General features: G+C 40.8%; 2 protein-coding genes across 2 annotated transcripts in view; one reads left to right on the top strand and one right to left on the bottom strand.

Moving 5' to 3' along the window:
• The first annotated feature begins 473 nt into the window (after positions 1–473).
• Positions 474–11,308, top strand: LOC116053242 (FERM domain-containing protein 7). The gene is made up of 12 exons (XM_031304248.2): positions 474–937; positions 5,421–5,525; positions 5,611–5,653; positions 5,888–5,966; positions 6,124–6,221; positions 6,571–6,685; positions 7,385–7,532; positions 7,958–8,053; positions 8,158–8,321; positions 9,273–9,341; positions 9,693–9,765; positions 10,080–11,308. The coding sequence occupies exons 1-12, from the start codon at positions 809–811 to the stop codon at positions 11,271–11,273; spliced, it is 2,313 nt and encodes a 770-aa protein (XP_031160108.1). The 5' UTR covers positions 474–808; the 3' UTR covers positions 11,274–11,308.
• Positions 11,309–12,708: 1,400 nt separating this feature from the next.
• The window catches only part of stk26 (serine/threonine protein kinase 26), a 28,724-nt gene continuing 14,971 nt past the window's right edge, over positions 12,709–26,461 (bottom strand). The window contains exons 5-12 of the mRNA XM_035994067.1: positions 26,343–26,451; positions 25,269–25,426; positions 19,448–19,633; positions 17,637–17,779; positions 16,115–16,211; positions 15,565–15,627; positions 15,166–15,293; positions 12,709–14,013 (exon numbers count right to left, since the gene is read on the bottom strand). Coding sequence (XP_035849960.1) covers positions 13,998–14,013; positions 15,166–15,293; positions 15,565–15,627; positions 16,115–16,211; positions 17,637–17,779; positions 19,448–19,633; positions 25,269–25,426; positions 26,343–26,451 — 900 coding nt within the window. The 3' untranslated portion in view covers positions 12,709–13,997. The remainder of the gene's footprint in view (positions 14,014–15,165; positions 15,294–15,564; positions 15,628–16,114; positions 16,212–17,636; positions 17,780–19,447; positions 19,634–25,268; positions 25,427–26,342; positions 26,452–26,461) is intronic.

Raw genomic sequence — 26,461 nt, forward strand, 5'->3', positions numbered from 1 at the left:
TTGCAACTAGTTTGGGAAGCCAAACGTGGTCCAATATTAAACTTACACAAGTTTGATGTGGAAACTTGAAACACTGAGAATGGACTTTTTAGTCAAGGGGGAGTAGTCTTGTCTCCAGCAGTGAAACTTCTAAAACAAAACAAAAGTTTTCATACGTTCTGTAGCCTATTTTTTTTATGATTTCTAACAATGTAATTGAACTTTTTATAGAGAAAAAAAAACATATTAGACATCAATTAGACATATTATTCCAAGCAGTGTATTTTTTTTTTTTTTTTTACGAATACTCACTCACTAAAAGTGTAAGCACCTTAAAAGTGTACTTAAGTGAGTGAGTACTTGATGAGGTCCAGTTTGACCAGCTGCAACATTAAAGCAATAAACATATGAATGCATCAAGTATAATCTATTCATATATTATAGCCTTTATTATTCTAAAATGGATCATTCAAAGTTTTTCTTTTGGCACTTTAAGTGCATTTTGATGCTGATACTTTTGTACTTTTACTTCAGTAGGATTTTAAATGCAGGACTTTTACTTGTAACAGTGTTTCTACACTGTAGTCTAGTAGTGCTACTTTTACTTTCAGTGTCTGGAAGCAACGTCAGCGTGTCATCACGCATCTGGAGAGCGCGCGCTCCAGCGGCAGCCACGGAGAGGATGAGGAGCGCGCGAAGCCGTCGTGCCGCTGGGACTTTTGGGATTTACTCTCAGGGTGATGGATATTTCGGGTGGTTTCGGTTGTTGTTGTTCTAAATCGTCCTGAGACACACACACACAGAGAGAGAGGGAGAGAGAGAGCGAGAGATGGGGGACGGTCACCGGCGGACCCGGAGACTCGGGAGCCTCACGAGCAAGTCCCGGGTCTCCAAGGAGACGAAGCTCCGACTGCGCGTGGTCTTTCTGGATGACAGCGAGCGCACGTTCGAGGTGGAGGTACGTTTGTCATCCATTGAAATAGGCTAATAGCCGACTTTAGGAAAGTAACGTAGCCTACTGTAGGCCTATTCATTTTACTGCACATGTGCATCCCTCTCTTGTTTATGAATATAATATTTATGATTTATTAAATGTATTCCACATTGTTCTCTAGCGCAGTAGTTCTGCTTTTACAATTTTTTTTTTACCTTCCTCTTCTTTTTTAGATTCATTTTCTCTCTCTCACTTTGTGCGATTTTATTTCTGTCCTTCCTGTAAAAAAATGAAAGAAACTTTATTCCAACACTCCCTGTTTAGCCTGGATTCAGGATTTGTAACTATAATAAACTATATTTATACTATCATATTGCATACCAGTGTACATTCCCACATTGAAATCAAATATCGTCTAACCCAGGGATCTTCAACAGGGGGTCCGGGACCCCTGGGGGTCCTCAGAGTCAATGCAGGGGGGCCTCAAAATGATTGTGAATTTTTGAAAGTTTTTTCAAAAATGAACATTAGTAAACACAAATCCAACATATTGTTAGCAAATATAAACCCCTACTGCTTACTGGCCTATTGGTAAGGTAGTCAGTAAGGCAGCCATCCACAGATAGGCCTACAGTTAATCCTAAGGATTCACTGTGCCACATGTATGTTTAACATTAAAACATGATTTATAAAATCATGACAACAATTCTTAGGCTATTTTAAAAGCTTAGTATTCTATGCAAAACAAGGTATAAAGGCTTTAGGCCGCCCTACACATTATTGTAGGCTCAGTTTAATATGCAACTTAATTTTATACATAATATGTAGTAGGGGGGTCCCTGCTCCGTCTCTCTTTCAGTTAAGGGGTCCTTGGCTTAAAAAACGTTGAAGACCCCTGGTCTAACCTATAAGATACTGTGTCAGGACCAGCGGCAGGCTATGTACTTTACTTGCTATACTTTATACTTCTTCTTCACTACATTCCAGAGCTAAATATTGTACTTTTTACACTACAATTATCCAATAACTTTATACTTTTAGGACTCATCACTGCTGCCTGGGCCTTCCTGCTTGTTAAACCCCCGTATTCTTTCACAGTGTTGTTGTCCTTATTGGACAATCAGAGACAGAAGAGACTATAAAATGGAGATTAAAGTGACACGAAACTGAGGTTTGAAGTCCCCCACCATTAAAATAAATAGTTTTTCTTGTTTATGTCCCCTGAAATGTCTCTGTCTCTGTCTCTGCTGAACATGTATCAGTTTCCATTCATTCATAGTTGCACAACTTAAGAGTGAAAAGCCTCACTACAACATGACTAAAAGAGTTGAATCAATGCTTCATTATAAGCTTTACAAAATATTGTTATAATATTTGTTGAAGGCCTTTTGTTCTAGACTGCAATAGATTGTTCAGGACAGACATCAATATAGAGGATTGCATTTTGAATTAAAATCTTATTCTATATTTATATCTAAAATATCAAGAGTTTGAATACAGCTGGATGTGAAAGGTCAACACTCTGCTGTCTATGAACTGAGTGACGGGTTTTCAACATGGTGACGTCGCCTGCGAGGCAGGAAAGCAATCTAAAAAGGGACTTTCACTGTGTGTGTGTGTGTGTGTGTGTGTGTGTGTGTGTGTGTGTGTGTGTGGCTTGCAGTATTGTATTAGCAAAGTAGCTCCCGTTTTCCACGGCCATGCTTTTTCTGTCAGTTTCCCAGCGGCCTCCGGGACATTAGTAGCATCTTTAAAAGAGGAGGAGGTGGAGGAGGAGGAGGAAGGATGAAAAAAGAAACAATAACAGAAAGAAAGAAGAAGGATGGATGGATGGATGGAGATGGATGGATGGATGGATGGATGGATGGATGGATGGATGAGACTGTCCTCCCCTCCAAAAATGCCAACAAGCAGCATTTACGACACATATTTATGTTTTTAGTGGCACCGCCCTCAAGTGGCTGTAGTAATTATGACGGAACCAATGCAGGAAGTAAGGTGATCCTTGTAATTAAATGGACTGTATTTATATGCCGCTTTTCTAGTCTTAATGACTACTCAAAACGCTTTTACAGAGTACTGAAACCATTCACACACTGTGGCCGAGGCTGCCATACAAGATCATCACCAGATAAACATTCATGCACATTTCCACGACGATGCTGCAGCATCGGGAGCAGCTCGGGGTTCAGTGTCTTGCCCAGTTAGCCTGATATCGTCATACTCAGATTCTAGTCAGAATATGAGTCAGATACTGCTCCATTGGGCTGTGATTATGGGGCGTGTTTCAACCGAACCAGGAATGAAAATGCCTCTGCACTCAATTGGATAGACCTACAACCTACTGTTGATCATCTGTCCATCATCGTATAAAGCCTGCCCTGACAATTTGATTGGTCCAAACAGCTCTGGATCAAGCATAGTTGCTCCACAACGGATCAAGTCCAGACCGAACTTCCCCACCTCAAATGTTGGGAATCAAATGCGGGGCTAAGTTCGGCTGGCATCCAGGCTATTGCCCAATGACACTTCGACATGGGACTGCAGGGCCAGGGATTGAACCACCGAGCTTCCGATTGGTAGGCCACCGCTCTACTACCTGAGCCACAGCCGCCCCAAAGGATGCAGGTTGGCGTGGTGGATAGGTCAAACAAACGTAGGACTTTCACCCAGGAGACTGTAGTTTGTGTCCCGTTAAAAAATAAACAGCGATTTTTTCTTAACTTTAACTAAACACGTGCTTAACCAGAAGGGAAGTAACTTCTGATTTTAACCAAACCACCACCTTTTTCTAAACTTAACCAAGTACCTTTGATGCTGAAACCTTACCAAACTGTGACTGTTTCACAATGTTAACGTCATGTTTAAAACAGCGACCGGTACGTTTTCTGGTTTAGATATGAGGACGGAAAACGCTCCTGGGGGGCGTAACAGAGGGTAGGAATAAACAACCAATACCGTTGTATGTTTAAAGGACTTTTTAGGATGGATGGATGCAAAAATAATACCCACCCTGTGATAAGTATAGTGTATCTGGTGAAATGTGTGTGTGACAGACCAAACCCACACTACAACCATAAAATAGGTTTCAGGTTGTGTGAGAGAGAGAGAGAGAGAGAGAGAGAGAGAGAGAGAGAGAGAGAGAGAGAGAGAGAGAGAGAGAGAGAGAGGCCTTCAGGGCAAAACCCCAATTAATGATCAGAGGAGATGTGAAGGAAGAGAAAAGATGGATGCCTGAATGAATGACCGGAGGAATGGTGGATAGACCGTAAAGTCAAGTTTTCTCACATTTATTTTATGGAAACATATGCTTAGTACTTATTATTTCCGGAATAGTAAACTAAATTTGAAACCACAAAAAAATACACTAGATGTAAAATTAGAAAGTTCCGACTTTGGCATCAATTCCGTTTCGACTGAATAAAAAAAAAACAAGACATTTGTTCAGATTTCTGATCTGGAATCGTATTCAAATGAGTGCATATTTAATAAGATGATGCCTCATTTGCATAATAAAACTTAACATTTCAAAAAATGTGTAGGCCTAATATATAAAATAATTGTCTTAATGTAAGTAATCAACCCAGGAATTTTCATGATGATACACATTAGTTAAATAATTTTACATCTAAGGAAAGCTGTATTTCAGTGTTGTTTTCCAGCACATGCTGCACAGATGAATTTCCAGTCAGCATTAGACAGTAAAGTTGCATTCCTCTCAATTTTACTCTATTCTGTTCTATTGAAACTACGTAACTGCTCTGTTGTTCTGGGGGCGGCCATTTGTTTCAGTAATCATTGGTTAGGCCTCTGTTCTCTTCGTAATTGGTTACAGCTGCTATGTCGCTCTTCTTCCTCACCTCTCTCTCTCTCTCTCTCTCTCTCTCTCTCTCTCTCTCTCATGACAAGTTAAAGAGGGGCATCCAGTGACCCCCTACAGGGCTCTAAACGCCGGCTTGCAGACAGCAAACTCTAAAAAAAAACCTTGTGTTGCAGTGCACAAACATCTCGGTAATTAGAGAGATGACAGCGAAGAAGCAGGATAGAGAGAGGAATGAGAGGAGGAAGAAAAGGAGAGAGATTGAAGAAGAGAAAAGACGAGGCAAGAAGAAGAGAAAAGGATGAGATGGGGGAGGGGGGGCGGGACTGGTAACGTTTCGACCTTATAGGATAACATGATGGTAAACCGATCAAAAAGTATACGTTAACACTGACAATAAAACTAGTTATTGTATTGGAATTTCAAGAGTTGCAAAAACAGCTACAACAATCACAAAAAAATAAAAATATTCAAAGATGTTTTTCAAGACTCAGAGTTCATATGACCTACAACAGAGAAGAAACTCTTATTATGCAGAGTGAACTAAGTAACAGAGAAATTGAGCTGCACCACATACAGTAATCTGGGGTCCCCTGAGTGTCCCCGGACTCTGGTCTTAAGAGCGTCTCAATTAAAAAAGCCAATTATCCCTCTCACTCTCTTACACCATCTTTAATTCTCTCTCAGCAAAAGGTTTTAGGAGGCGACTTCTTCAACAAAGTGTGTGGTCATCTGAAGCTGCTGGAGAAAGAGTACTTTGGACTGGAGTTCAGACACCACGGCGGCAGCTATGTAAGAAGATCGAAAATCACACACGCACACGCACACAAACAGAATATTTAGGAATAATTTGCCATATAATGTGTTTTTGTTGCAGGTGTGGTTGGAGCTGCTGAAGCCGCTGGCCAAACAGATTACATGTAAGTGTTGTTATTTTGAAATAAGGCAAAAATAAGTAGAGAGTTGAAACTATGATATGCATCCACATGATTGGTTGAGTACAGTTTATTGATTTGCAGTCGTATGAGGTAGGTGTGTTAGAAAACCTCCCAGCATGCACTGGGGCAATGCAATTATGTTTCCGTCAGCTGCATGGGCGGAGTTAGCAAGCAGTTAGATACTTCTTTTTGTTTTCTCCTCTCTCTCTCTGTCAGACACCAACGATCTGTTCTTCAGGTTTATAGTAAAGTTCTTTCCACCAGATCCTGGACAACTGAAGAGAGGCCTCACCAGGTAACACTGTCCTCTGATAGGATCAATATTTTCTACTAAAAATCTAATGCTATCATAGTTATCAATTTAATTTGTCATGCATGCTTCCTTCTGTGTTTTATATGTGTGTGTGTGTGTGTGTGTGTGTGTGTGTGTGTGTGTGTGTGTGTGTGTGTAGGTATCTTTTTGCCTTACAGATAAAGCAGGACTTGTCTAACGGCAGTCTGACCTGTAATGACAACAGTGCAGCCCTGCTGGTCTCTCACATACTGCAGTGTAAGCATGAAAATATTGCACATATTTACATTTACATGTAATTTCTAAAATATAGAATTTAATTGATCTACTGTATATTTATAGTACTTGAGAATTTTTGTTACTCCAAATTTTGTTATTTGTTATTTATCGTGATTGGTTTATGTATATATATATATACATACATATTATCAAGCATTAAGAGGATTATTAACAAGTTATATATTTTACTCAAGTCAACATCTGGGGAAAAAAATACTTTATTGTATTTGAATGAGGAAAGATGGAAACACTCAGAGAAACTTCCCCTGGCTGGGTGTATGTATATATTGTTTCACCGGGCATGTTTTTATGTATGTGTGTGTTGCAGCAGAGCTAGGGGACTATGACGAGGAGCTGGACTGTCACCATTTAGAGATGAAGCAGTACGTCCCCAACCAGGAATATCTAGACCACAAGATCATGAAGCTTCACAAGAAACACAGGTGCACGTATTGATGTTTTCACCGCGGATGTGTTAATCTTCACCCCAAAGCTACCAAAAGGGAGTAAACGCATCTCAAAGCCTGTAAAATGTTACGTTTAGCACACCCAAAATCATTAATGGTTAATATATGTGACGGCATAAACTACACCCATGGGAAACTCGATGACTCTCGCTACGTCTAGGATTATAAACACAGCTAGGTTTTGCTTGTGTATTTGAAAGCTAGAAAACTACCCGCTAGTCTACTGAAGGTAAGGGTTTGAGGCCTACCTGGCGTCTTCAGCTTCGAACGTCGGGCAGACTGCTTCTCAGAATTTGTCAGTCGGTGCAATATAAAAGAAAAATATAAAATGATAGTGAAAAAGTGTTCCTGAGAGTCTTATAAAGTGGCTTGTGCTGTTCCTGATGGGGGTTCAGAGTCCAGACTTGTTGGGGTCAGAGGGGAGGGACAGTTAACAGTTCAATTTGTTTGACATAAAAAAAACGCAGACATAACATTAACACAAACTCGGTGGGGTAACGTCACGTCAAAGTCAGAAAGCACAATCCTCTTTAGCAGTCTCTCACTCAGCTGTTCCACCGCAATATGTGTCCCTCAAATCTGCGGCCCGGTGGCCAGTAGACTCTGAGCTGGATTATGACGTGACATATAGCCTGCCATTTTCATTCATCCCTTTCTCTCTCTCTCTCTCTGTAGAGGTGTGTCTCCAGGAGACTGTGACATCCAACTGCTGGAGGTGGCGAGGAAGCTGGACATGTACAGCATCCGGCCTCACCCCGCTCACGACGGGGAGGGAATGAGGATCAACCTGGCTGTAACACACTCTGGAGTACTGGTCTTTCAGGTATGCGCTTCATGGTCTGAAAGACACTTTCATAAGGATTAACCTTCCACAAAGCTGGGTACTAAAAGTGCGTACTGACACTGCTCTACTCCAGCAGGAGGTGCTGTTTTCAGCCACATTAGCAGTTAAGCTATGGGGATGGCAGTGTTATAGTTTGTTGGTCCAGAGTGAAATATCTCAACAAATATTGGATGGATTGCCATGACATTTGGTACACACATTCAGTGTGTCCAGAGGATCAACCACACAGACTTTGTGATCCTTTGACTTTTTATATAGCGTCACCAATGAGTCAAAATGTCCACATACATGCATCTAAAACAAATTAATGTTGAAAATGTTGCATGCAAAAAGGTGAACGTGTTATATCCATCGTCTTGCACTAAAGGACACAGCAATGGATTGTTTTTGTCTGTGCTTTCTAGGGAAACACCAAAATCAACACGTTCAGCTGGGCGAAGATCCGCAAGCTGAGCTTCAAGCGCAAACATTTCCTCATCAAACTACACGACAAAGTTGGGGTGAGGATCGAACTCCTTGGATGGGTGGACTGGAAGTTGTGTGACTGCATTTGTTCAGTTCAGAGACTGTATGCGTCCATTAATGCAAGTGTTTGTCCATCCAGCCGTCGTGTAAGGACACACTAGAGTTCTGCATGGCCAGTCGAGATGTGTGTAAGTCCTTCTGGAAGATGTGTGTAGAGTACCACGCCTTCTTCAGGCTGGCAGAGGAACCGAAGACAATACAAAAAAAACTGCTGTCCTGTAAAGGCTCCAGGTTTAGATACAGGTAAAACACACTGTGGTGATATAAAGGTACACTCGGATTCAGTTTTGCTTTAAAGTGCTCATATTATGTTCATTTTCAGGTTCATAATTGTATTTAGAGGTTGTACCACAATAGGTTTACATGGTTTAATTAAAAAAAATATATATATATATGTGTTGTACTGCACATTGCTGCAGCTCCTCTTTTCACCCTGTGTGTTGAGCTCTCTGTTTTAGCTACAGAGTGAAGCATCTCACTTCTGTTCTATCTTTGTTGGGAGTCGCACATGCGCAGTAGCTATTACCTAGCTACTAGGACTACTAGCCAGTCAGAAGCAGAGTATGAGGGTGTGCCATGCTAGCAGCTAGGCGAGAATTATAACGTGTGTTACAAAGTGACGAGCATTCGTCTCTGAAGTAAAGGCTGGACTACAATAGAGCTGTTTGGAGCAGTTTGTGAACAGTGTTTTCTGTTGGAGATAGTAAGTCCCTTTGGGGTGGACTTTGGACTTTTTTTTACTTTGTAAACCTATAGCATGCACACAAATATATATATAACACAATAAAAGAAAGGGAAAAAGCCAAAAAGCATAATATGAGCACTTTAAATCTTACCAATTTGTTTTTCTTTTCTGGTTTTTCTAGTTTCAAATGTTGTCTACTTTTGTTGTTGAAACATGTTGAACTAAGGCACAAAACATGGGAAACAACGGGGAACAACCTTTGGGTCTGTTCATGTCTTTCTGTTGACTAAGCAAACACTTGTAATAGTACTTGTACTCTGTGCAATGACCAAAAGGTTTCATCTAATCTAAGTAATCCTCTATTGCCCGAAACTGAGGTGTATTATTTTTGTGTATTTAATTTGGGGAGAGCTTTGCATGTTAAACTATACAATAAGCAGAACATAAACATAAACAGAACAATGATGATGATATACTGTTTTTTATGCGTTATTTATATTGTGTGGCAGCGGACGGACGCAGAAGCAGCTGCTGGAGTGTATGGGATCAGGGGAGAAGAAGCCTTCGCACTTTGAGAGGTGAGAATAAACTCATTGGCACAAGTCAAACGTATCAAGGTATACACCCTGATTACGATGCTAGAATTGACCCTTTTATTGGAAATACCACCATTAAAAAGGAGCAAACTGATCCACCAACAACTACCACAGGAGCTTTAAAATTCTTTTAAAACTAACACTACTCACGTTTTCCTTCTCTTCTTGTTGAATTTACTGTATATGTTAGCCATTTAGAAAACAGATACAATAACCCTCAAATCTTTGATCACCTTCCTTTGGAGGTCAAGGGTCAACTATATTAAAGGAACATTTGGAAAGGGGATAAAAACACGCGCTAACAAGCTTTTTGGCTTCTTGCTCTTCACCCAGAACCTACTGTCAGTCAGACTACGATCGACAGTGTCGCTCCTCCCCTGATCTCCTCACGGACGTCTCCAAACAGGTAATAAAAACTATTCATGCATTACTGTAAATAAGAAGTAGAGCTGCATCAATTAGCTGAATAACCGCTAAGTCGATTAACAGAATATTAGCCAGTTAGGTCATTGTTGAGTTGGTTTTACATTTAGGAAATTGAATATATTTTGGATTTGGACTGTTGGTCGGACAAAAGAGGACCTTTAGCTCCAGGATATTGTGATTGGCATTTCTTTCTTCAGTTTTCTGATATTTTATTGACCAAACAATTGATCAAGAAAACTGGCAGATTCATTGATAATGTAAATGAGTTCTTGTTTGTGTGTCTTACCTCCTCAGATGTACGAGCACTCCCGCCTGTTCACCCGGTCAGGTCATTCCTTGGCGGTCTGCAGTCAGGATGAGTTGGACCCACATCATCGAGGCGTAGACAACGTCGAAATCGGTGGAGGAGGGGCTAAACGTAGCCAATCATCCGTCACTTCTCTCTCTCCATCATATCTACACCAGTCAACCCTCTCGCCCAAGATAAGATCCGCCTCCACATCTGTGATGGAGGACATGAGGGGCGGACGGATTGGGGCGCAGCGCCAAGCCCAAAGGCTAGCCGGTGTCTATGGAAACCGCTCACGCCGTCGGCCCAATCCTCAGCCACACCCTGACGCCGCTCAGCAGCTGGTTCTTCTCTACCCAAACAATCCTGCCTACCAGTATCACCCAATCCTCCCAACATTCCCATTAGCAGGTTCCTCGCCTCTCAACCGACACCCCTACTTGTCAGACTACGTTGCCGTTTCCTCACTGGAGCGGTACCCGCAGCCAAGGAGGCGGGATTATGTGAGGATGGATGGCATGTCGCGGCCGCCTTTCTATCCGCTGAGCTACGATTCACCGCCAATCTCGCCAATCAGGAGGAACCTCCGCCCCACTGGATCAGGTGGGCTTGGATTGGCTCGGGTCTACCAGCCTGGAAGCAACGGGGCGAGGCTCCTGGGCGTTGGACATACGGAGGCGGGGCATTACAGCGATGACTCCAACTTCCTCCCGGGGCTCCCTCGCCGTGTGGCTAGCCAACCAAATGTCAAGTTTAACCTCTCAAGGAGTTCTAACCCCGCTTTTAACCCCGCCTCTGAGTTCCGTCCCCTTGGTTACTACCCCCACCTGACACGCCCCTCCAGACCCACCTACCTCCCTCTAAACTCCTCCCCTCTGCCCGATCGACCCACCTCACTATGCATGATTGGAGGCACCACAGGAAGCTACAGCGACTCAGACCCGGAGGTTTTCTATCCGTATTACTACCCACCACCCCCGAAGGGGAAAGTGGTACGGTCAGCTGGACTAGCCAGGATGAGGTTCTCCTCCGGGAGCCTCCAACTGGACGAGGAGGAAGAGGAGGAGGAAGAGGAGGAAGAAGAGGATGGAGCAGCGAAGGAGAAAGCAAAAAAGGAGTTGAAGGGCGAAGAAGAGAAGAAAGAAAAGACAGGAGATGAGACTAAAGGTGCTGCAAAGATTACTGAAGTCACATTGTGAAAACTGGCAGGATGGGTTTTAAAGTAAAAAATAAAAAACATCCACTACAGACTGTAGAATAAACAAGACAATTGTAATAAATGTGATGGCTTCATATGTAGGAGAAGTGTATTGTTTACGAGGTGTGCTGGCAGTTGAATTGTATAGTTTTTGCCTCGTTTTCGCAAAAACCTCCGCTTCTTTGGTAGCCACATTACGGGTACAAGCTAGCAAATTTGGAGGGTTATTATTATGTGTAAAATTCTATCTATGTACTGTCACGGCATAACCACAACCCTGGGAAAACTTGATAATATTGTCTAGGAGCTTCCAAGGTTTGGTCGCTCGTGCATTTGAATCTAAAGAGCTGTATACTCGGTTGCCAGGCTGCAGGTAGTCTATATCCACAACGTTCCACTTCCAGGATTGCTCCGTTGCTGCCGGAAATTCCACCGGATGACACTGTTACCTTCTGCTTTCTTTGTGTTGGAATTTTAAACTCCGGTGGATTTCTGAGGACTATGGTTAACTGCTCCTCAGATCTCTGCAGGGTAAATCCAGACAGCTAGCTAGACTATCTGTCCAATCTGAGTTTTCTGTTGAACGACTAAAACAACCTTTGAACGTACACACGTTCCACCAAAAGAAGTTTCTTCCCGAGGCTATTTTGCAGCGGCACCGTGGCTCCGTCCGGCGCTTAGCGTTGCCCAAGACGATTGTGATTGGTTTAAAGAAATGCCAATAAACCAGGGCATGTTTTTCTCCCATCCCAGAATGTTGTGTGGACTAGCCAGACCCTCCTCTACAGCGCTGTGGAGGAAGGTCTGGCGAAGCGAGACAAGCCTACAGGTAAAGCTGTACCGCTTCGTTGCATCATTCGACCAGCTCTCTGTGGTCACGCGGACAATAACTTAACAACTTGATGGGGGGGAAAAACGATTCGACACTCAGAAACCCACGTCTTTCCTCCTCCGACTCGTTGGAAACTGCCTGTGAGCAGCCTGGCAACCAATATGAAGATTGTGCCGTGACAGTAACCGCCCTAGCTGACTATCAAAGCCTCGGCCTTAGCAACTGACCTGGTTTACAGTTTCGTACAACTTTTATGACTTAATATCTTGTCGGTGTGATGCCTACGTATGTTTGGAAAACTTATTCTGTAGAGAAATGTGAAGATTTACAATGTGCCAATAAAGGATTATACAAGGAAGAGAAGATTTTCAAATGAAATTCATCCGATATTTACTCTACAATTTATCATATTGTTGTATTTTTGAATCAATGCAATCCGATCATATCCAATTCTTTAAGAAATTGTGATAACAGAAATTAAAATAAAAGCAAAGATGGTTAGAAACTACTCATACCCCAAATTTAGAAAATTCTTTGCGACACTGATGAAAACGTTTCTCCAGAAAAATCACAACGAAGTAAACAAAGAAACAGATGAAACACGTTTCTCAATCAAACTTAAATATTTATTCATAAAACTCTAAGTCCCGCTACGAAAAAAAAGTACACTTCTGTATAATCTTACATCTTTCATTTTACATTTCCCCCCTCAACAAGCATTTTCGTATCCCTTATGATATATAAAAAGACAAAAATATACAATGACCAAGTCGTATAGTGTCTTTGGTACAAACTATCAGTAATATCTTTGATTACAGCTCCCTTCATGCTCTTGGAAAGGACCTGTGCTACTTTCCAATGGTGGTATTATAAACAACATCTTTACACATCGAGCGTTACGTTAAGACTCAACTCTCAGCAATGATTTTTTTTACTTGATGCATAATGAAAAAGGACAGTCTTTTCGTGAGCGAGTGGAAGACCTTTGTGCATTTTCGTCTTGCTTGCAAATCTTGGAAAAATGTTCATTTTGTTTAATTTGCACTGAAATCTTATTCCAACTAGACACTTTTTGAGCTACACACATCCCAGGAAGTTAATCCCAGAATGAAATAGGTGTATGGCTGTAAAATGAGCTAAAATGATGACGACAAATAACCCTGAAAATTCGATGTGTTAGACTTTGAAAGTTAGACCTGACCTGGACTGAATTCCTGGATCAGGGAACTGTAATATAAAGCATTACTAAAGACAACAAAAAATATGTTATATTGGCATATAATCTGTCTCAAGTGCTACTGAACAAACATATAGACATCTACAAAGTCAAGAAAAGTCATGACTCAAAACATACCACTGCTGATGGTGGAGAACCCTCTTCTGTATATCTTTCTGGTCTAAGGTGATGCCTACTTTTAGAAAATGACTCACAGCATAAATAATTAAGGCACGTGATGGTTATTTTAAGAATAATAATTACATAGACTTACTTTAAGCAAATCCGTGGCCCAAAAAAAAGGGAAAACAAAAAAATCCAACTGACAGCTCTAGATAGTTTCTTCCAAACTTCAGACCAGTGGATTTAAAAAAAAAAAAAAATGCAGCTATCTTTCAAATCCAACTTGGGGAGAAAAAAGGTATTCAACCAGCAACAGTGAGTATATATATATTTATAATATATAGTGTATATATTACATTAGTAGTGTGTGTGTGTGTGTGTGTGTGTGTGTGTGTGTGTGTGTGTGCGCACGTGCATGCGTGTGTGTGTGTACAGCGAGGAGACATCGCACAGCAAATATCCTCTGTTTCCAATCATCCAGCAGCGTCACCGTATGGAGACACAGTCTCTCTTCACATAACGTACTTCCTTTGCCGATCCATTTTCCGAGTCCTTCAGTTCGTCGTGAATCTGAGACAGAAATTAAAAAAGGAGGGAGAGAAAAGGCAAAATGTTTTAGTCAACGAATGATCTGACGGAGGACGATACAGATCTTGTTCTGAACGAGAGAGAAAGATTCCAAGAAAGGCAGCAGGCAGAAGATGAGGAGGACTTACACACAAATAAAAGAACCTTAAAAGATTTTTTTTAAAGAAATTTAAATTTCTTTGAAGTATGGTTGTATGATATCCATAGTCGGTGTATTAGCTACAGTAGATGGAGGTCGGCACGCCCCCAGTTTGGAGGAGCAGGAAGGAGTACCAACACGGAAACTAAGCAATGTCCTGCTGTGGACGGGGGCAGTTGCTAAACGTATCTAGCCACATCAGTTTAAGTGTACACTATATTTAGAATATTTTCACAGCTTTACTTTGCTGTCAGACAGTCCTTTCTGATGGGGAACTGAAGCTGTTATCTCTGCTCTGTTCAAAGCTACCAGACTCCCTTGACATAACAGTAATTTGACCTCGCAGAACACGGGAGTTGCTGCTCTACCACTGACTCCGTTGGTTAGTTTGTTTGGTGTTTTAAAGGGTTCGTAACTAACAAAAACTAACAAAGGCACAATAACAGAAACACTAACCGATGGAGGCAGTGGTTACCAGCAACTCCTGTGTTCTGCGAGGTAAAATGACTAAAAATGTTTTTTGTCAAATGAGTCTGGTGGCTTTGAAGAGAGCAGAGATAACAGCTTTAGTTCCCCATCGTAAAGGGCTGTCTGACAGCAAGAAAAAGCTGTGAATTTCTTTTAAATATAGCGTAATATACACTTTTTTAGGTGTCTAAAATACGTTTAGCTGCTGCCCCCGTCCACAGTAGTACGTTGCTTAGCTTCCGTGTCGGTACTCCTGCCTGCTTTTCCAAACTGGGGGCGTGCCGACCTCCATCTACTGTAGCTAACACACTGACTATGGAGAAGTACCTTATACAACCCCACTTCAAAAGATCCGAACTATCCCTTTAAGACATCAAACCTAAAGAAAAACACAGCAAGATATTCATTTTGACAGCAAAAAACGAAAACTGCCAGAAATACAAGATAATTAGTAATAAAGTGAGCAAGCGATAAAAAGCTCAAACTAAAAAACAAAACAGGGAAAAAGAAAGATGTACTTCTGGTACCTAGCAATGATGTGTGTGACCATCCTGTCTGTGATGCCTGGACAGACCTCTTCAGCCAATCGGATGTTGCGTTCCAGCTCCTCGATGGCCAATCGCTGCTCAGAGTGCTCCTTGTGCTGCTGCTTCAACTACAACAGACAAATAAAAAAGGTCTGCCATTCGAAACCCAGACTGGGGTGATGTCCTCAGAAATGTTTTCAGTAATTTGGGGGTCTGAACACATTGTGAGCTTTTTAAGCCTGATTTACAGCCATAAATTGTGCTTTTGGGTGTCTCAGAAAATGATTCAAAATAGGATGGTTGTATATTTTCATGCCTGATGTGTGTGTGTGCGTGTGCGCGCGCGTGTGTGTGTGTGTGTGTATATATATATATATATATATACATATATATACTAACCTCAGTAAAGACGGGAGAGATCACTGTGGTCAGACTGGCTGATTTACTCTGCTGATCCTGACCCTGACCCTGCACAGGTAAATCAGAACAGAAGGAGAAAAACTGCGTTGAAAAGTAATAAAAAAACAAGTTGAGCATTTCATTTGGTGCAGTTCTATACGGCTGAAGAGCAACGAAAACAGGAGATGTTAACCATGTTTGACATGACAAAAGTAATCGTAAGATCAGTGGTCTTGTTTTATCATTTTATCCCTTAAAATCTGTTGAGAAATTCATGTGTAGTCATTTTAAAAAAAGGGACATCCTCAAATTTTACAAAATGAAAATCTCTTACCTCTCACAAATCCATTTATTCTTCATGCCGACTACAAGACATGCTATTTTCTCCCTTTCTGTTCAACTTTTCTTCAAACAAGAAACCATTGAATGATTTGAGCATTTTGACATTTTCTAGAAGCATTTCCTCAGCTGTGAAAAGCTGTTTCTAAAGTACATGCAGGTGGATGTTATTTGAAGGACTACTTTCATCCCTTATAATGTTGGTACTGACCGTTCCATTGAGGACCTTTCTGCCCTCCGTCTTCTTCTTACGGACCGTGGTGAAGGACCACTCAGGAGACTCGCTGTTCTCCTTATTACTGGACTCACTTTACACACACACACACACACACACACACACATTATTCACTAAGTCTAAATCTACATCTATTTTTATTTTTTTAAATTTTATTTCAAGTGCAATATCACCATACCACATGGTCTCAAAACACTGTACAACAGGAAATTCAGTAAAAGTTAGGATTAAAAAGATGATTAAAATCATTGTGGATATATAGGTACATGGAAGTGAAATAAAAAGTGGTACAAGGGTAAAAAGAAAAGATAGAGGAAGTCATAATGATGGTCCATAATGTTTGGAAAACAGAAATGTTTTGAGTTTTGATTTAAAAGTGGTGATAGAGCTGGCTTCTCTGACATACAGCGGAAGGTTATTCCAGAGGCGCGGTGCTCGATAAGAAAAGGCACGGTGGCCTGCCGATCTGGAAAGAAAGTTTTTGCTAGAGATGGTCCGGTACCATCTTTTTCCTCCCCGATACGATACCTGAACTGAGTACCGATTCAATACCAGTGTGTTAAAAAATACATATATGATATGATTACTATCATTGTTGTATGACCTGGCTCAGGTTCAATTATTTGTGAAACATGAAAAAACACAAACAATGAACGCTATAAAACTTTCTTTTATCATCCGGTTTGACAGTCAGTCATAACGGATACAAGAACATAAATAAACTACTTTAAAAGTAGATCATCACCTGGGCTAAACTACGCGGTATCGGATCAGCGCGTAAACTCAAGTATGCAGCTGTGGCTCAGGTGGTAGTGCTGTCGCCTACCAATCGGAAGGTTGGGGGTTCGATCCCTGGCCCTGCAGTCCCATGTCGAAGTGTCCTTGGGCAAGACACTGAACCCCGAGCTGCTCCCGATGCCGCGCCATCGGTGTGTAAATGTGTGTGAGTGTTTATCTGATGAGCAGGTGGCACCTTGTACCACAGTGTATGAATGTGTGTGAATGGTTCCTATACTATGTGAAAGCGCTTTGAGTAATTGTTAAGACTATAAAAGCGCTATATATATATATATATACATACAGTGCATTTACATTTGATACAGATGGCAGCATTAGAGGCTTTTCCGATATTGGTATTGGGACGACAATTTTGAGCTTTAGGAAAACGTGTAATTGTCGCATTCTGTCTCCATCTTCAAGAAAAGTCTGAAGGAAAAAATTGCTCAAAACATATGATTGTTGAATGTTCCTAAAGTGTTATATATTTGTGCTGGGATCGTCAACAGATTGTCTATAATCTGTTGTATTTGTCTATGTTGTTTCTACGGTAAATTGAGTTTTTGGTGCCTGTACGTTCTCTGTTGTATGTTTATTGTTCCCCATTTTACGCGGCCTACATATGATCATCGTACCTTCTGAAATTGTGTTCAATGATACAATGATGACGAATGATAGGAGACATCTCTAGATTTTGCCACAACAAAAGTAATCCCGTTACCTGTCTGAGTCGTCGGAGCTGCTGCCGCTGTGGCCCTCCTCCTTCCAGCGTCTGTACCGGTCGATCAGCTCGCTGAGGTAGGACGTCTTCTTACAGTGTTTGACGATGAACTTGTGTTTGAGGAGCTCTTTGGCTGTTGGACGCTGCATGAAGAGAGAGAGCAGAGAAAGGCAATCTTCATTTCAGCTTTTCAGTCAGGGCTTCGTGGAGGTTCAGAGAGAGAAAGATGATTTTTTTAATTTTGTGCTGTGTCTTGTTTTGTGCCGAGTTCAGCTTTGCTTGTGTTGTCGTTCTTTTTTGTTTCTTTGTATTTAAAAATGAAATTTTTTTAAACATCGAGGCCAGGGGACTACAGATGAAAAATAGCTCATTCTGGCATTTTTAACCCACGTAAAATCATGTGTTTATGATTTTGCATGGCCCCCTTTCATAAATAAACTGAATCTAATTGAATTCTGGACGATAAGTGGAACCGTTTTTAAAATTGTACTTATCCTAAGACCTTTTCTTATACGGGTTATATATGGAGGAGAAAGGGAAAATAAGAAGGAGATAGAAGAGGAGCTGTTTGTCCACCAGGGGGAAATAAAATGCAGCAACAACCACGCAGTAAAGGGAAGCTGGCTTAAAATGAATGGCATGGAAACAAATTGACTTGACTCAAACTTCCCAACTGTAAAAAATATAAAAGAATTGAATTTAAGTACTGAACAAGATGACTCAGCAGAACAAATGACTAAAAAATAAAAACTATTTAAACACAGGCTAGATGTTCAAGTCAAAACAAGCCAATTATGTATCAAATCTGTATTTTCTTGTATTTATGCATCATAATTTCGATCCTAACACTTCACAATACTTTGGCAGTTGGTTTTTTCTTATCTTAAATTGTTTTTATAACATCAAAAGCACTTATAAAAACCCTAACCCCTAAAAAGACGATTAAACCCGGACTGAGTAGTAAAATATCTTTTTACGAGTCCAAGTATAAAACCAGTGCTAGGAGTATTCATAGCTAAAAAACGTACCTGTAAAAATATTCCGTTACAAGGAAAAGGCTTGCATTCAAAATCCTACTTACATAAAAGGACACAAGTAGTATCAGCAAAATGTACTTTTAAGTATCAAAAGTCAAAGTATTTGTACCCATGGGACAGATATATTACATTATAAGATTGTTAATACAGATACGTCAATGTTAGAGCAGCATGTTACTGTTAGAAGGGCTTCAGGTTGAACTACTTTTAACTTATTTGTATACAGTTAGCTAGTTCAGCTCAGTGGTTCCCAACCTAGGGGTCGGGCCCCTCCAAAGGGTCACCAGAGAAATCGGAGGGGTCGTGAGATGATTAATGGGAGAGGAAAAAAATCGGAAACTTAGTTTGATACACAGAATTGTTTCCATGATTTGGACTTTTCTCTAATTTTTGCGGTTTTGTGGTCAATCAGCCTCAAACAGTCATTTTAATGAAACCATGTAATTAGTTTGGAGGGGGAATGTCTCTTTTTGTTGGATCGGAAACATGACAAGGGGGCTAAACTACACTTTGTAAGGGGCCACAAGTCCAAAAGGTTAGGAACCACCGGTTGTATTTTAAATCATAGTGTCAGATAAATGTAGTGGAGTAAAAAGTACAATATTTCCCTCTGAGATGTAGTGGAGTAAAATTATCGAGTAAAGCACAAGTAGCATAAAAACCAACCAACACAAAAAAAAGAACATTTATACAGAGCTGTGAGGAGAAATTATAAAAAAGTGAGAAACAATGTTTCATTACTGTGAATGTAGATTGTGTTTGTGTGTGTCTTACGAAGGTAGGGTCCTTGTTGAGGCACGCCTCGGTGAACTCTTTGAAGCTCTTGGAGAAATCGCCGCTCAGCGTCGGAGGAGGAGACTTGGGGATGTGGAACAGCACTCGCATCGGATGCATGTCCGAGTTGGGAGGCTCTCCCTTGGCGAGCTCGATGGCTGTGATGCCAAGCGACCAAATGTCGGCCTGCAAAGACACGCACAGTCAGAATTAACAGACGTACACTGGCTACAACGGGGTCAGACCTATGTTCCCACATTTCTAAGAATTTATTTTTCACTGAAAATTAGGTCCTATGTTCCCACAGCCCTTTGTTCCCACATTTCTAGGACATTTTCAAAATGAGGGTCTTGTGTTCCTACATTTCCCTTCAATTTAAGCCCTATCCTCCCACAACATTTTTTAGGGTTAGGGGTTAAGGGGATAATATTTGATACAAATTTATGAAAAAGGAAATGTGGCAACATAGGGCCTAATTTTGGAAAAAAATCTTAGAAATGTGGGAACTGTGGGAACATTGGGCCTAATTTTGAAAAAAAACATAGAAATGTGGGAACATAGGGCTGTGGGAACATAGGGCCTAATTTTTTAGTGAAAAAAAATTCTTAGAAATGTGGGAAAATATGGATGTGGGAACATAGGCACGCTCCCGCTACAACACCTGTTTCTACAGAATCTTAATCTTTCCACTGGAAATGAGTCAGCCTTTTAAAGGTTGTATGTGTTTTTTTTTTTCTAACAGTGCTTTGTTGATTACCGTTTCCTGTAAAGATGAGAGTTGCCTCTGAAGTAAAGTGTCCTCTAATATTCTGTATAATTTCAGAAAGAAGCTCGGGTACACAACAGGGAGAGATCTTGGCAATTCAAAGACAGCACCAGAAGCTAGGGAGCCAGCTAACTGCTGTGAATCCAAACTGATCGCAGCAGCTGTTTGCGAAGAAACAAGCCAAGTTATTTGACTTTTTACAGTCATCTCGCTTGAGCGTTTGACCCTCAAAGACTGTTGGTGTAGAATCACTTTAGGAAGACACAGTTACTTTCAAAAAGCAGGAAACAAAATAAGCTAAAAGCACATCTTCCTCCCTTATTGTGACTCCGTTGTGAGCAGTGGTGTAGTCTAATGGATTGTAGTGGGTATACTGTACTGTGTATATATATTGGCCTATATATTTGGGCCAGAATCTGCCTTTGGGGAAGGGTGGGCATCATAGTGGGGGGTCTGGGTGTTCATCCCTAGGGAAGTTATGAGCGTCAACAACTTCATTTTCTGCATTTGGAAACACTTTAATGCACCAATTCACGGTGGAACCTATATTTAGCCTATACTAAGAAAAAGAACACAGATGACAATTCAAAATATAATGATATTTATGGATGGAAAGTATGTTGTTGCGTGTCATTGGGCATTTTTAAGTGGGTATATGGAAATCCTGAGGCTTTCTTAGTGGGTATACTGCGTATATACCTGCGTATCACGTAGACGACACCACTGGCTGTGAGTGACGGGCAAGTTTGAACAGGATTTTCTGCAGCTCTTTTTGTTAAATTACCAAAAGCAACTTTCAAAACCAACAGCAGAATTTTACAACAACAACATTTAATTTATGTACAAGGACAATGCAGAATAATCAACATCAACACCGTGGGTGGTGGAGGGGGAGACCGAATGAACGACACGAAAATGCAAAAATACTCACCTGCGAATATTAAATAAAACAGCAACAATACAACATCACTGAAACAGAAAGTTTTTTAAGCAAAGGTTTTGTTTGATTTTTTTTTCCCCAGGTAGAAAGTGATTGTTTTCATTATCGATTACCAGTTACCTTTTGTGATTAAGTGATTAACGGTCTGTAAAAATGTCAAAAACATGTAATGAAACATCTTCAAATTGCCTGTTTTGTTTGACCAACAGTCCTAAACCTAAAGAATATCTTTGTTTATAATATTATAAAAACAAACAAAATCTGCACATTTAAGAAGCTGGAACCAGCAACGGTTTGACATTTTTGCTTGATAAATAACTTTAAACGATTAATTGATTATCAAAATTGTTTTAGCTGCTACTTTGTTACAAGCTTAAGTTTATTGTTAACGCGTAGTGAATCAAGTGAACAGAGATCACACAGCTAATTTTTACATGAATGCAAACACACACACACACACACACACACACTCACGAGGTTTGTGGCTGAAAGTTGATGTGACACCCACTAACCACATGTCAACACATACACATACGTTAATGTAAACACACACACACATTTAAGAGTGTATTAGCTTGGGGTACAGTATAACAAAGGCACACAGGTTGAATGTCACATCGTTTCAACTTGCTACAATGACCATGTGGCAGCCAAGGTAACACACACACACACACACACACACACACACACACACACACACACACACACACACACACACAGTACAGTTGTAGCTGCTCAGGCTCACATTACAACTGGATGCTCTGTGACTGTTTGACTGTTAACGCTGTCGGCTCGATTACCATTGCACACTGAACATATGGCAGCCTGTAGCAGGAGATAACACACACACGCACCCACATACACACACAATGTGTCTTCAAAATTGCTTGTGTATCCTGCTTAAACTTTTTGCGAAGAAGACACAACTGACCCGTTCCAACATACACTGTCCTGCTGCCCCAAATACAGTACTCACTAAAGCACCAAGTGTAGATTAACCTGCCGCTGAAAATAGTCCCAAACCTCCTGTCTGTGTGACTAAAAACTACAGTGACCAGCAGTATTAGGAAATTACTGAAACATTGCATTTTTTTGTGTGATTAAAGCTACAAAACTGATATGAAATCAGGCAACACACACACACACACACACACACACACACACACACACACAAAAAGGATTCTGACACACTGTTGCAAACAGGAAGGTCCATGTGATGGTTGATGCATCATTAATGGCATATTTTTGTAATGGAAATGTCCACTTATTACTTAAAAAATGTGTATGTGCACAATGCTATGTAATGATGTTACAAACTATTAGATTTAACACACGCACGCACGCACACACACGTCTTTTTTGTATGCTTGTTCTGACTGCTCAGGTTACGGCTGTAGTTTACGTAACTGTTAGCGGTGTCTGGAAACTGTCTTTGGTATTTCAAGTCTTCCTTCCCTTTACAGAAGAGTAAAAAAAAAAAAAAAAAAAAAAAAAAAAAAAGAGTAAATAACACAATCCACCTCTCTACCACGTGCCACCTTTATAATTAACTACAACAAAATAAAAGCAGGGCTTACAGCATATTACCGTGAAGTTAACGCTTGTCAGACTAACATCACTTTGATGGCTGGTAACTTTTTATGGGCCATGTTTACCATGACATGGTTATCAAACACCATCAGCAAATCTATGAATAGTGAAAATAAGAAAAGATGAGATTACATAAAAACTGTGTTCGTCCGGAAACACAACACACACAAAACCACATCAACTGACAGAGTACACACACCCTAATGGATTTGTCTCATTTCCAAAACACACCAAAACACACACACACACACACACACACACACACACACACACACACACACACACACACACACACACACACACACACGCGCGCGCGCACACCTCAGACATGTATAGACAGAAACAATGAAACACAGAAAGCAGGTCAGGAGACGTCACCTAGTTATATAATTTCATAAAAAGACATTTGTTTACTTTGTTACTAGGTATCCCATCCAACTATTTAAACCAGCCTTTTTACTTTTGTGTGTGTCTGACTGCAGCAGGTGCAGCTATGAATGCATGAACAAAGAAAAAGTTGAGGGAATCCCCTCTAAATGAAATCATTATGACCATAGTCAGGGGTTAAATCAGGAAAACAAACCTATCATGGCGAGACTAAAGGGTTTTCCAGATCTATATATAGACATACAAGTTAAATTAAACATCAAATAACAGCTTAAAATCCTATTTACTCAGATTTTTCTAGCTGAAGTCTAGACAACAGGACACTGTGGGTGTTTCTAATAGATGCAAATAAAACCAAGAACACTGTGGAAATAATGCAAAACAACCCCAAAGCTGGACACAACAACAAAACCCCCGTGGCGGAGGTTGCTACAGCAATAGTTAAATGCATTGCAAATGCGCGCGGTGTTAAAGCAACAGAGGAATCCCACAGCAATAAAGTGTAGATTGAAGCCAGATGAGCTTTTTAATCAACACATGGAAAGTGTGTTTGTGCTAACGAGCATGAAGACATGTGAGAAATGAGACCAAATCACTTTAATAACTGTCTGAGTTTTCTGTCTACGTGTGTTTGATAAACTGATCGATACTTTATTCATCCATGGGGGGAAAACTCTTTGCAAAAGGGAAAGACACAACCCTAAAAGCTCTTTAAATGCAGAGTATGGAGAAATCCGGAGCTTGAGAGGCCTGCAGCACTAAAGTTACATTTACATTGCTACGTTTTGGTTTTAAAACAAATAGCTTTTGCTACGTTTACACCTCACATTCACACTGACCTGGCATTTCAGAGCCCCTAAACCGGAGAAATCCTAGGTACTGCCCTTCTTTGTATTATACTTATTTTTTATTTATTTTATTTGTCCCTTTCTCTTTTCTCTTCATTTTTCCTTTCTTAAATTTGCTTTCTATCTTTCTTGCATTCTTTTTTTTTTATTAATGTAATATGATGATGTGTTGACCTGCCAAGGGACTACAGATGAAAATTAGCTTTTTTGCTAACTCTGGCACATTTACATTTTGAGTGTAAACAAAAAATGTCAATTGATTTGCATTGTCCCTTTTAAATAATCAAATAAATAAATAAATTATTGTTTATGTATTGTATTATTATAAATTAATTTGAAAACACTTCTGACCCCGTTCTAGTTTGGAATCTTCGGGGTTGTGTTTCAGTCAAAAACGGCCGCAAACGGAGACCTTTGGCAACACCGACGCCAATGTTTCGCCGCCTTATTGGGTCATGATGTCTCGGTCTCTGAGACTAAGCTACTAACGTTACCATGGCAACCACCTGCAACGGGCAGGGTATACATGCTGCCTCCTGTTTACCCCGGCACGTGCATGCCCCGTATACGAGGACGTTGACGAGATACACGCTGTTTGGGCGTGTTAGTTTAAACGGAGATTAGTTCTTCTGCTGGAGCTAAAAACACTTGTGTGCACGGAGATCGCTTTTGGCTCAAAACTCGGCTGAAAAAACCAAAACGTAGCAATGTAAATGTAGCCTTAGTCACATTTGCTAAGCTAGGATTGGACAATCAGTGTTCGTTTTAATTTGCAACACCACCAACACAATTACTATCAAATGTGAGTTGCTTGCACCTTTAAGTAGACTAGAGATCATCAACAGGGGGCCCTTGACCCCTAGGGGGTCCTCAGAGTTACTGCAGGAGGGCCGCCAAATTATTGTTTAATTTTTTCTTTTTTTGTTTAAGTTTCTTTAATATAAAGATTAAAATATGTCTGAAAATATAGATAACCTTAAATCCAGCAATTTATTCGCAAATATGTATCAACATATTCATAAAAAAAAAAACATGTACATTACACAACAGTGATGACAGCCTTACTGGTAGCTTTCCACCTGTATGTTTAACATTAAACCATAATGTGTGAAATATAAATGAATATCCATCCATCCATTTTTATTAATCCGGTCCGTTTTAATATGCAACTAATTTGTATACACTATATGTAGTAGGGGGTCCCTGCTCCATGTCTCTTTCAGCTAAGGGGTCCTTGGCTTAAAAAACGTTGAAGACCCCTGAAGTAGACGAAGATAACAGGTGTCCTACCTTGGAGTCGTAGGCGGACTGCTGGATGACCTCCGGAGCCATCCAGAACGGCGTTCCCACGAAGGTTTCCCTCTTTATCTGCGTGTCCGTCAGCTGACCGGCCACACCGAAGTCGGCCAGCTTCACCTGACCGTGCTCCGACAGCAGGACGTTGGCAGCTACGGAGAATTAACCGCATTATTACGACGAGCTTTGCTTAAATCAAAGCTTGTCTCGAGCCAGTTTCTTTTTGGTATATTGTAGTTTCATACACTCATTTTGAAACAACGGCAATCACCCTTTAATGCAAAAACTTCAGATACAATTTAATATTGTATGTGGCGTTTTCTTTTGCGGAGTGCAAATGTTCCACCAAAACAAGTTCCTCAGTGGTGTGGTGATAGGTCTGGCAATGGAAGACTAGTGTATTAGCTACAGTAGATGGAGGTCGGCACGCCGCCACTTTGGAGAAGCAGGCAGAAGTACCGACACGGAAGCTAAGAAATGTCCTGCTGTGGAAGGGGGCAGCAGCTAAACGTACTTTAGAAACCTAAAAAAAAATCGTTTTAAGTGGACACTATATTTAGAATATTTTCACAGCTTTACCTTGCTGTCAGACAGTCTCGAGCCAGTTTCTTTTTGGTATACTGTAGTTTCATACACTGATTATGAAACAACGGCAATCACCCTTTAATCCCCGGAACATACGGCACCGTCGGATATCCATCGCCTTGCAAAACTCGGTTTGTTTCGGGGAAACAACAACAAGGTTTGAAGAAAATTTGGATCGTGCAACAAGGCAGGCTTGTTTCTTTCTTTCGGGGGAATGAGCGTAAAGATTTACAAAGAATATGTTTACCGCATTCAGACAGCCCTTTCTGATGGGGAATTAAAGCCATTATCTCTGCTGTCTTCACCAGACTCCTTTGACAAAAACAGTAATTTCACCTCGCAGAACCCGGGAGTTGCTGCTCTACCACTGCTTCCATCGGTTACTTTGTGTTATTGTGTGACTTTGGTGGATCTAAACTAACCCTTTTAAACACCAATCTATAACCAGCTGGCAGCAGTAGTTTAGTTTAGTCCCATCCGTACCTTTGATGTCTCGGTGGATCTTCTTCTCAGAGTGCAGGTAGTCGAGCCCCTTCAAGATCTCCTTCAGCATGGTAGCAATCTGAGACTCATCAAACGGACCCGCCCGAAGCTACACACAC

Source organism: Sander lucioperca, chromosome 17 (genome assembly GCF_008315115.2).
Source record: "Sander lucioperca isolate FBNREF2018 chromosome 17, SLUC_FBN_1.2, whole genome shotgun sequence".
Lineage (NCBI taxonomy): Eukaryota > Metazoa > Chordata > Actinopteri > Perciformes > Percidae > Sander > Sander lucioperca.

Excerpts from the sequence above, each read along its gene's own strand:
- LOC116053242 (XM_031304248.2), top strand. The coding sequence starts at position 809 with ATGGGGGACGGTCACCGGCGGACCCGGAGACTCGGGAGCCTCACGAGC. Across the intron at positions 8,054-8,157 it reads AACTACACGACAAAGTTGGG|CCGTCGTGTAAGGACACACT; the intron begins GTGAGGATCGAA and ends TTGTCCATCCAG. Across the intron at positions 8,322-9,272 it reads GGCTCCAGGTTTAGATACAG|CGGACGGACGCAGAAGCAGC; the intron begins GTAAAACACACT and ends ATTGTGTGGCAG.